Here is a 12319-nt window from a genome sequence, read left to right as displayed (position 1 = left end):
CTTCAGTGGTGCTCCTTCAGAGGACCCCCAGGAGTATCTTGACAGTTGTCACGAGGTTCTACGGAACATGGGTATAGTGGAGACCAATGGGGTCGATTTTGCTGCATTTTAGATGACTGGTTCCGCCAATAAATGGAGGAGAGATTACTTGTTGACCAGACCAGCTGGGTCGCATGCTCTTACTTGGGACCAGTTCTCTCAGCTCTTCATAGAGAAGTTTCTGCCTATCACATTGAGAGAGGAGCGTCGCCGTCAGTTTGAGCGTCTCCAGCAGGGCAGTATGACTGTTACTCAGTATGAGATTCATTTTATGGATTTGGCCCGTCATGCCATTCTTCTACTTCCCACCGAGAGAGAGAGAGAGAGAGAGAGGGTGAGGAGGTTTATTTATGGACTTGCTCAGTCTATTAGACTGTAGATGGCTAAGGAGACTGGGAGTGAGATTTCTTTTCAGGCGGCTGCTAATGTCGCTAGACGAGTCGAGATGGTTCTTACTCAGGGAGATCAGGGGTCTGACAAGAGGCCTCGTCATTCCGGTGAGTTCAACTCGAATCTTATATTTTAGAACTCGAATCTGCGCTCTTAAGCCATAAAAATCTCATTTTTACCCTCCTCGATTTGCATGCGCAGTCCGGGCAGGTTTCCGAAAAGCTTTTATGTTGAAAACTGATAAAAATAAGAATTTTTGCCTTAAAAGTTGATTTTAGTTGACTTCGATCAACATTTTTGGTAAACGGGTCCGGATCCGTGCTTTGACGGTCCCGGTAGGTCCGTATCGAATTATGGGACCTGGGCGTATGCCCGGAATCGAATTCGGAGGTCCCTAGCTCAAGTTATGAATTTTTGATAAAAATTAAAAGTCTGAAAATTAATTGTTTTTAAGAATTGATTGATGTTTGGCATTGTTAGTACCGGGTCCGTATTTTAGTTCTGGATCCCGGTACAGGTTCATTATGATATTTAAGACATGTCTGTGAAATTTGGTGAGAAATGGAGTTGATTTGACGTGATTCGGACGTCCAGTTGAGAAATTAAAAGTTTTAAAGTGTTCTTGAGAATTTCATTTGATTTGGTGCTAAATTTAGAGTTCTAGATGTTATTTTGGCGATTGGATCGCGCGAGCAGGTCCGTATGATATTTTTAGAGTTGCGTGCATATTTGGTTTGGAGCTTCGTGGGCTCGGGTGCCATTCGGGCGATGCGCGAGTTGAGTTCAAACCTCAACAAGGCTGCTGGTGCACCAAATCTGGTGTGCCCGCACCTGCGAGCCTTTGGTCGCAGGTGCGAGCGAAAGTCCCGCAGATGCGACCCAGGCCTGGACTTTATTTTTTCGTAGATGCAGACTTTTCTCCATAGGAGCGGGACCGCAGAAGCGGAATCCTGTCCGCTGGTGCGGCCCCAGTTGGCCCAGCCCTTTTCCGCAGAAGCGCACACCCTGTCCGCACATGCGGATGTGCAGGTGCGACCAAAGCACCACAGGTGCGAAGGTCGCTGGGCAGTGAGCATTTAATTCGGACTCGAGCCATTTTTCTTCTCGTTTTCTAAATGATAGGAGGCCTAGGGCGATATTTCAAAGACATTTTCTTCCCCAAATCATAGGTAAGTGTTCCTTAACTCGTTTCTTTCAATTACCCATTACATTTCTTGAATTTTCACCTAAAATCTAAAGTTTTCATGGTAGAATTAGGGGTTAGGGTAGAAAATAGGGATTTCGGGAATTTGGGGATTTAGACCTCAATTTGAGGTCGGATTCCAAAACTAATTACATATTCGGGCTCAGGGGTGAATGAGTAAAAGGATTTTGGTCTGAACATCGGGTTTTGACTAAGCGGGCCCGGGGTCGATTTTTCGACTTTTTGGAGGAAAATTTGGAAAATTTAATTGATGCAATATAATTGATTCCTTTAGCAATATTTGATATTATTGAGTCATTTTTGAATAGATACGAGTGGTTTCGAGGTGAACTCCAAAGGAAAAGCTGTGATTGAGAATTAAGTGGCCTTCAGAGCGAGGTAAGTGTTGTGTCTAACCCTGACTTGAGGGAATTAGGAACCTTCGATTAATTGCTAAGTGAAATTCATGTGAGCGTCATATATGTGAGGTGACGAGTACCTATGCGCCGCCATCTTTTTTCACGTTTCTCTATTTTTTTGATATTATCTCATTCCTATGCCAAATTGCTACGTGTTATACTAGTGTTGTTCAATTTATCGTTCTTATCATGTTTACGGATTTTCTGGTGATAATTGAGTTTTTATTTCAAAGTTGAGATTGATATTATGGAACCAAATGTTGAAGTAAGGTTTGTACTTGTTATTCTATCTCCCTGTTGTTATTTATGCATTGCATTATGGTAAGGGAGAGTGTTAATGCACGAAGGGTGATGCCGTGCCATATTGTGAGTGTTAATGCACGAAGAGTGATGCCATGACATATTGTGAGTGTTAATGCACGAAGGGTGATGCCGTGCCATATTGTGAGTGTTAATGCACGAAGGGTGATGCCTTGCCATGATATGAGAGTAAAAGCACGAAGGGTGATGCCGTGCTGTTTCTATTAATTTTATGGTGAGATTGAGAATAAAAGTACGAAGGGTGATGCCGTGCATTCTTCTTTACTGTATTCACTATTCCTGTTGTTTCATGGTATATTGACTACTCCGGTGATCATTCTGTTGTAGTTCTTTATCTTGTATTCCCCTCAGTATGTCTCCCCTCCCGACATTTCCTGTTTAGTTCTTCATCTTGTTATTTGCGTATACACTGTTAAATTGTACAAGGTGATTGTAGGTGCCTTGCCTTAGCCTCGTTGCTACTTCGTCGAGGTTAGGCTCGACACTTACTAGTACATGGGGTCAGTTGTACTGATGCTGCACTCTGCACTTTCTGTGCAGATTTTGATACCGACTCAGGTTGATCGAGATTTACTATTGGTCCGCTGTCCGGAGACTCAAGGTAGATCTGTCGGCATTCACAGACCTTGAAGTCCCCGTATATCTTTTTATGTCCTACTATTTTCTTTCATTCAGACAATTGTATTTCTTTCAGACTATTACTTTAGTAAGTTCTAGAATGCTCGTGAATTGTGACTCCAGATCCGGGTTATAGTAGTTAATACAGATTTATGATATTCCGCACTTGTTATATTTCATCGTTGTTAATTATTGCTAATTACTGAACGGAAATAAGGAATTGGTAAATGATTCTCTAACGTTGGCTTGCCTAGTAAGTAAAATGTTAGGCGCCATTATGGTCCCGTCGGTGGAAAATTTTGGGTCGTGACACCTGAGAAAGCATTTTAAAATATTGATAGCAACATGATCTAATGGGTGGTCAAGCGAACATCCTTTGTCGAAAAGTTATACCATGTATATAGGTCAAATATTACTTTATATTATCATATATTATACTTTGAACACTCTTGACACAATTGAGATGGGTAGCCTAGCGGCCAAGGGTGTTCAAAATGAGGGGGAGTTCATGAGTTCGAATTCTTGTGTTAATTTTTATCTGCCAATTGTTTTTCAAAACTAAACAGAGACAACATTGGTGATTGACTGTATTTGTAGTCTAAAAATTTCTTAGTAATAACCCTTAGCACTTGAAATTTGTGTACAAACAAATAACTAAACCTAGAAGTAGTTTTTTTAATTAAAAGTTATTTATTTAATAATTTAAAAGTCAACAACAATAACAACAACAACAATCTAGTAAAATCCCACAAGTGATGGGTCTGGGGAGGATAGTGTATACGTAGACCTTACCCGTATCTCGATAGAGTAGAGAGGCTATTTCCAATAGACCCTCATCTCAAGAAAACAAAAAAGACAAAAAGAGACAATATATCAGTACCATCAACAAAAACCATAGAAATAATAACTGCATCATAAGAACCAGAAAATAGATGAAACGCAATAACAATAACCAGTAAATAAGGCTAAGTGCTGTGAAAAATGGAAGAATAGTGTAAACACAGTATTTACCATTAGTAGTCGAAGACAGACCCTATCAGACTAGCCTCACACCCGGTACAAATTAGGAAAATGCTCAACTATATCCTAATCGACAACCCTAATGCTCGACCTCCACACCTTCCTATCAAGGGCCATATCCTCGGAAATCTGAAGCCACACCATGTCCTGCCTAATTACCTCTCCTCAATACTTCTTAGGCCTCCCTCTACCTTTTCTAGTACCTGCCAAAGGCAACCGCTTACACCTTCTTCCCGGGGCATCAAGGCTTCTCCTTCGCACATGCCCGAACAATCTGACCCTCGCTTCCCCCATCTTGTTATTTATGGGAGCCACGCCCACCTTCTCTCGAATATCTTCATTCCTAATCTTATCCATCCTAGTGTGCCTACACATCCACCTTAACATCCTCAGTTCTGCTACTTTCATCTTCTGTATATGTGAGTTCTTAACCGGCCAGTACTCTACCCCATACACCATGGCCGGTCTAACCATCGCTCTATAAAACTTACCTTTGAGTATCGATGGCACGTTTTTGCCACACATGACTCCATATGCTCATCTCCATTTCATCCATCTCACCCCTATACGGTGTGTGAAGTCCTCGTCAATTTCCCCGTCCTCCTGGATAACCGACCCAAGGCACTTGAAACTGTCTCTTTTGGGGATGACCTATGATCCGAGCCTCACGTCCATGCCCGCTTTCCTTGACTCGGCACTGAACTTGCACTCCATGTATTCTATCTTAGTCTTGCTTAACTTGAAATCCTTAGACTCAAATGTCTGTCTCCAAACCTCCAGCCTCTCGTTAATACCGCCTCGCGTCTCATCAATCAGAACTATGTCATCAACAAATAATATACACTATGGCACCTCCCCTTGAATATGTCGTGTCAGTGCGTCTATCACCAGGGTAAATAAGAACGAGCTGAGTGCAGATCCTTGATGTAACCCCATAACAACCAGTTGATGTTACGAGTCGCCTGCCACTATCCTAACCCGACTCTTAGCTCCGTAATACATGTTCTTGATCGCTCTAATGTAAGCTACTTGCACACCTTTTGCCTCCAGGTATCTCTAGAGAACTTCCCTAGGGACCTTGTCAAACGCTTTCTCCATGTCAATAAACATCATGTGCATATCATTCTTCATATTCCTGTATTGTTCCACCAACCTCCTAATAAGGTGGATAACTTCCATATTTGAATGACCCGGTATAAACCCAAACTGGTTGTCGGATTTAGACACCATCCTCCTCACCCTCACTTCCACCACCATCTCCCAAACTTTCATGACATGACATAGTAACTTGATACCCCTATAGTTGTTACAACTCTGGATATCACCTTTGTTCTTGTACAACGGTAAAGCCGTACTCCACCTCCACTCATCCGACATCCTCTTCGTCCTGTAAATAATATTATAGCCCAGTCATCCACTCCAAGCCTGCTCTACCCACACACCTCCAAAATTCTGCCGGAATTTTGTCTGGCCCGGTTGCTCTGCCCCTACTCATCTTACGCATAGCCCCCACGACCTCATCAACCTTAATGCGCATATAATACCTAAAGTCTTGGTGACTCTCCGAGGTCCCCAAATCACCTAGCACAATATCCCAGTCCCCCTATGTATTCAGAAATCTATGAAAGTAAGTCTGCCATCTCCGCATAATCTGAGCCTCCCCCATCAATACTCTACCGTCCTCGTCTTTAATGCACCTCACTTGATCCAGATCCTGAGCCTTCCTCTCTCTCGCCTTAGCCAATCAAAATAACTTCTTATCTCCGCCTTTGTACCCTAGTTCCTCGTGCAAATGATCAAACGCTGCAGTCTTAGCCTCCATGACCACCGACTTCGCCTCTTTCCTCACTACCTTATACCTCTCTCTGTTCGTTCTCCTCTCATCCTCGCCTGTGCTCCTTACTAATTTTAAAGAAGCCGCCTTCTTCGCTTTCACTTTGCCTTGGACCACTTCATTCCACCACCAGTCGCCTTTGTGCCCGCACGAGAAACCTTTCGAGACCCCTAACACATCTCTCGCTGCCTCCCTTACACAGTTCGCCGTCGTCTTCCACATAGCGCTTGCGTTCCCACTACTCCTCCAGCCTCCCATGGCTGATAACCTCCCCTCCAACTCCTGAGAATAATTTAAAAGTCAAGCTTTACAAAATTATTTTTTAACAAAAATATCTCTAAGACTACAAACCTTCTCAACTCTCTTTCCTTTGGTTCTACACTTACATTTATTAGGGGAATTTCTTTTATTGTATTTTTTATATTATTTTTTATTTATTAAATTATTAATTAGTTTTGATTTATAAAATAATAGTTATGTTTATATGATTTAGCTAAATACATTGTAATTTGATTTAATGTTATTGAAAAATTGAAAACTCTTGACGATATTCTTGGCTACACTACTAGAGGCTAGTAAGGATTTGCTTTAAACCTCCGAAGTTTTGGGCCCCAAAAAAATTTATTAGATTTTCAGATGTTATTTTTGCTTAGACAATACTGAAATTCATTAAGAAAAGTATAAAATATTTATTAAGAAAGATAGAAAGAGTATCTAGTTTTTAACATTAGAAATATTTTAGAATTTTGATTTAAACTACTCAAATTTTTATATTAGTAAATAATATTTTTACAACAAGATTCAATGTAACGTATTATTAACACAACTAACATTTTATTAAATTGAATTAACTCTTTTCAATATAAATTTAATGTTATTATCAGTTGTTTATTGTGAACTTTTCTTGTAAAAAACTACGTTATAAACAAATAATACAAATAAAAAGAAAATGCTTCTAATTTATATTTGGCTTTGGGCGACCAATTTTATTGAGCCGCACCGTTAAGGGTGGTTGTAAGAATCAATCTTCTGTCATAAGGATAACAAATGCAAGATACCATTCTTTGCTTAGGAATCCTATATCAAAACTAATTACCTCCTCCACTCAGCCAGTGAGTTCTATAAGCAAAATGAACCTACCATTTCTCCCTCCAAGTAAGTTATACTAAGAGGGGTAGAGTATTTCTAGATGAAAAAATAACTTGAGGATCTTCATATGACCCTCGAGCTGGTTTGCTGCACTCAGTTCGACGAAAGCAGGGCAAAGTGTGAAAAATGTTGCGGGTGATAACTTCGCTTTGCCCTCTTGTGAGCTTTGCCACAAAAGATTCCACGAGCGCACTGGCCCCCAAAGAAGAGATGATAAGGGACATGAAATAAGGATATGAGTACGGGTCCATCCTACTGCATCCATCTTTAAGTGGATGAAAATAGGGACAGTATCCCTCAGGATACCAGTCACCATTTGGACAATCCAAAATTTTGTAATTTCGGAATATCCAGTCCTGGGCTGTAAGTAGGGGATGATCAGCCATCTGCAAAAGAAATTAAAAATGATATGCTATATTCAAAAGACTTTCAGGTTTTTTAAGCAATCAAACAGATAGAAAAAAGACATGGAAACTCTAAATCTAAATCTAAAGATGGAGAAATGAACAATGCTCAGTGTTAGTGCTAGCTCAATGGGGAGGTGTGATGATTCAAAATATCATCTTTAAATTTAATAATTAGTTCTGTGTTCTAAAACCTCGAAAGCACTATTTATCATTCCTCGACTTGCGTGTGCAGCCCGTATAATTTTTCGGAATTTTTTTGTGTGAAAATAGATTAAAATATGAAATAGAGCTTTAAAATGGTGTCCGATTCGTAGTTCTAGGTGTTATTTTGGCGATTTAATCGCGCGAGCAAGTTCGTATGATGTTTTAGGACTTGGGTGTATGTTTGGTTTGGAGCCCCGAGGGCTCGGGTGAGTTTCGGATAGCCTACAGACCATTTAAACTTTGAGAAAAATCTGGTTTTTAGCTTCTGCTGTCATCTGGTACATTGTGCTTCACGATCGCGAAGAGGAAATTGTGAGTTGTGAGTTTTACCCTTCGCGTTCGTGAAGGTAGGCACACGATCGCGAAAGGTTAACTCCCAGTGTACTGCGAACGCGTGGGCCAAGCTGCGATCGCGAAGAAGGAAAGAGGCAGAAGCTGAAGACCCAAACTTGTTCTACGCGATTGCATAAGTCGGTACGTGATCGCGAAAGGTTGGAAAATATTCTCTGCGATCGCATGGCCATTTACGCGATCGCATAGAGTTAATAAAATGGGCAGCCAAAATGTGCTTCGCGATCACAAACAATTATCCGCAATCGCAAAGAGTAAAATGGACCTGGCACAAGTTGTTCTACGCGATCGCGAATGAATTTTCGCGATCGCGATGAATAAAAATCTGAAAAAACAGAACTTAAGTTCTGGAAATGGGATTTCGACCCATTTTCAATCCATTTTCAATTTTTGAGCTCGGGTAAGGAGATTCTTGGACGATTTTCACGGAAAAATATTGGGGTAAGTGTTGCTTATCATATGTTGATTATATTTCATGATTCCGTACTCATTTATATCATGAATCCTTGAAATTGTGGGAGAAAAATCAGATTTTTATAAAAACTTCCAAAACGAAAATTTAAGGTTTGAAGGTCCATTTGACATCAGAATTTGATAATTTTTCTTTGGTTGGACTCCTCTCGGAATGGATGTTCAGATTTCGTAAGTTTTTGCGAGATTTGAGATGTGGGCCCCACTGTCAGATTTTAAGTGAATTTCGGATTTTATCTGAAAAATTAGTAAATTCATATGGAATTAATTCCTATGATTCGTATTGAGTATATCGAATTGTTTGTGAATAGATTTGACGCTTTTGGAGACAAATTCAAAAGGAAAAGCTGTGGTCTAGTAATTGATTGAAATTGCAAAGCGAGGTAAGTGTCGTGGTTAACCTTGACTTGAGGGAATAGAACCCTTAAATTATTTGTTATGTGAAATGCATGCGAACGATGTATAGGCGAGGTGACGAGTGTCTATACATCTTCAAATTAATTGTTTGCATAATTATTTAAAAATCATAAATTATTCTAAGACACAAATTAATTGTTATAATAATCGTTTCTCTCCTATTCTTTGTTAAATATTAATTTTAGAATTCCTGCAATAATTGTTACATGCTATTTGATTTATGTGTCTTAATTGTTACTTGACATTTAGCATATTAAATGTTAAACTGCCTATTTTCTCCACGATTTTCACAATTAATTTCTAATTGCCATTGTTTCTTCATAAATAAATTATAATTATTTTGTGCCTTGATGCTTAATAGTTTTTCATTGGACGTGGTATTTATTGAAGTAATTTTTATTACATTTATGAGTTGTTGAAATATATTGGGGGAATGGGTTGCACGCCGCAACGGAAATAAAAGTAAATATATATATATTGGGGGATCGGATTACACGCCGCAACAGACTTATTTAAAAGTCTATATTTGGGGATCGGATTACATGCCATAACAGATTTATTTAAAAGTCTATATTGGGGGATCGGATTGCACGCCGCAACAGACTTATTTAAAAGTCTATATTGGGGGATCGGATTGCACGCCGCAGCAGACTTATTTAAAAGTCTATATTGGGGGATCGGATTGCATGCCACAACAGACTTATTTAAAGGTTTATATTGGGGGATCGGATTGCACGCTGCAACAGACTTATTTAAAGGTCTATATTGGGGGATCGGATTGCACACCGCAACAGACTTATTTAAAATTATATATTGGGGGATCGGATTGCATGCCGCAACAGACTTGTTTAAAGTTATATTTGGGGAACGGGTTGCACGCCGTAATGGAAACAAATTGAGGAATTGTGACTGCTGAGTTGATTTCATTTATTAATATTGTTTACTGGTCCTACTAATAATCCCGTTATTATTATTGTTGCTATTACTATTATTGCGTACAGGATAATGTAAGTGAACCGCCTTAGCCTCATCACTACTTCATCGAGGTTAGGCTTGACACTTACCAGTACATGGGGTAGGTTGTACTGATACTACACTCTGCACTTCTTGTGCAGATTTCAGAGTTGGTCCCAGTGGCGTACCATAGACTTGATCGGATTTTAGCTAGTTAGAGGAGACTTGAGGTATAACTGCATACCGTCCGTAGTTCTGAAGTCCCCGTCTATCTTATTTTAACTGTGTATTTGTTTACAGACAACTTTATTTTATTCAGACCTTTATTTGTATTATTCTAGAAGCTCGTGCACTTGTGACACCAATTCTGGGATGGTATTTAGACATTACTATTTTTATGGATTATTAACTCCATTTAAGACTTTACTTCTGCATTTGTTTCTTTGTTATTAATCAATTTAAAATTGTTTTAAAATGGATAATATTATTCTAACGTTGGCTTGCCTAGCAAGTGAAATATTAGGCGCCATCACGGTCCCGAAGGTGGGAATTTCGGGCCCATTAGCTCAGTTGGTATCAGAGCACTAGGTTACATAGGTCTCACGAGTCATGATCAAGCTTAGTAGAGTCTGAAGGATCGGTATGGAGACGTCTGTACTTATCTCTCAGAGGCTATGAAGTTTAGGAACAATATCACTTCTTTCTTACTCTGTCGTGCGAATTTATTCTGTCATCGATGATTGAATCATTCTACTCTTATTCTCTCGCAGATGGTGAGAACACGTAATACATCCACCGATGGACAGGGACCAGAGCACCCGGTGGCAACTATGGCCAGGGGTAGAGGTCGAGGCCGAGGCAGAGGCAGAGGTAGAGCTCAGTCCAGAACTTGAGCAGCTGCACCTGTTGTAGAACCTCAGGTGGATCTTCAGGAGGATGTTCCAGTTCAGAATGTACCAGTTGGACTAGTTCAGGTCCCGGAAGGATGTATAGCTACTCCAGTGCTTCAGGACGCTCTAGTCCATTTGGTGAGTCTTATGGAGGGCGTGGCCAAGAATGGTACATTTCCAGTGGCACCAGCCATCTCACAGGCTGGGGGAGGAGCACAAACTCCAACTACTCCCGCTCTGGAGCAGATGGCTCCTAGAATCAGGCTCCAGCAGCCCCGCCAGTTGGGGTTGTTCAGTTAGTTGTTGCGGCACAGACCGGTGATAGGCCCACCATGTCTTTTGAGGACTTATTGATACTGGATAAGTTTACCAATCTCTTTCCAGTTCACTTCAGTGGTACACCTTCTGAGGACCCACAGGATTATCTTGACTACTGCCCTGAGGTGCTGAGGAACATGGGTATAGTTGAGACCAATGGGGTTGATTTTGCTGTATTTCAGATGACGGGTTCCGCCAAGAGGCGATGGAGAGATTATACAATGACTAGACCAATTGGATCTCTTGCACTTACCTGGGAGCAGTTCTCTCATGTATTTCTGGAGAAATTCCTTCCTATCACACTGAGAGAGGATTACCGCAATCAATTTAAGCGTTTACAACAGGGCATTATGACTGTTACTCAGTATGAGTCCCGTTTTGTGGATTTAGCCCGTCATGCTCTCCTTTTATTACCTACTGAGGGTGAGAGAGTGATGAGGTTTATTGAGGGACTCACTCACCCTATCAGGCTTCAGATGGCCAAGGAGACCGAAAGTGAGATTTTTTTTCAGGCAGCTGCTAATGTCGCGAGGAGGATTGAGATGGTTCTTGCACATGAGAGAGGGCAAAGGTCTGATAAGAGGCCTCGTCAGTTTTTTAGTTTTAGTGGTGCCTCGTCTGGAGGTAAGGGTAATTTTGGTAGGGTTCATCCTCCCAGACCATTTCATTCAGCGCTTTAGGCATCTCACAGTGTTTTAGGGAGTCACGGTTTTATTATGCCTTAGTCTGGGCAGCCAGCATTTAGTGCACATTCAGCTCCTATCAGTGCACCACCACTCCAAAGTCACTACAGCGATTATCCGGCCCATTCGGGTCAGCTTCAGCTTCAGCAGCTACGGTAGTAGGATGGGTGTTATGAGTGTGGGAACATTGGTCACATCAGGAGATATTGCCCTAGGTTGGCGAGTAACAGATCTCAGCAGAATTCTCGTGCCATCATATCGGCACCAGTTGCTTCACCGCCTGCTCATCCAGCTAGAGGTAGAGGTCAGACCATTAGAGGTGGAGGTCAGACCGTTAGAGATGGAGGCCAGCCAGTTAGAGGCCGTCCCAGGGACGTAGTTTGGAGTGGTGGGGCCCAGCCCCGATTTTATTCTTTTCCAGCTAGGCCCGAGGCTGAGTCATTTAATGCTGTGATCATAGGTATTATTCCAGTTTGACATAGAGATGCTTCAGTTCTATTTGATCCAGGATCTACTTATTCCTATGTGTCCTCCTATTTTTCTTCATATTTGGTTGTGCCTTGTGATTCTCTAAGTGCTTCTGTGTGTGCATCTATATTGGATTGTCATAGTAGATCATGTCTATCATTTGTGTGTGGTTACTATTGGTAG

The 12319-nt window shown here is 41.0% G+C and overlaps 1 protein-coding gene across 1 annotated transcript; it reads right to left on the bottom strand.

The window, feature by feature from the left end:
* Positions 1 to 5734: 5734 nt before the first annotated feature.
* Positions 5735 to 6082, bottom strand: LOC142166379 (uncharacterized). The gene has a single exon (XM_075225503.1). It carries the CDS (start codon positions 6080 to 6082, stop codon positions 5735 to 5737), a length of 348 nt encoding a protein of 115 aa, XP_075081604.1.
* Positions 6083 to 12319: the final 6237 nt, after the last annotated feature.

The sequence above is a fragment of the Nicotiana tabacum genome, chromosome 2, assembly GCF_000715075.1.
Source record: "Nicotiana tabacum cultivar K326 chromosome 2, ASM71507v2, whole genome shotgun sequence".
Lineage (NCBI taxonomy): Eukaryota > Viridiplantae > Streptophyta > Magnoliopsida > Solanales > Solanaceae > Nicotiana > Nicotiana tabacum.
The sequence above is the reverse complement of the archived record's forward strand: the minus strand, read 5'-3'. Positions and strand labels throughout refer to the sequence as shown.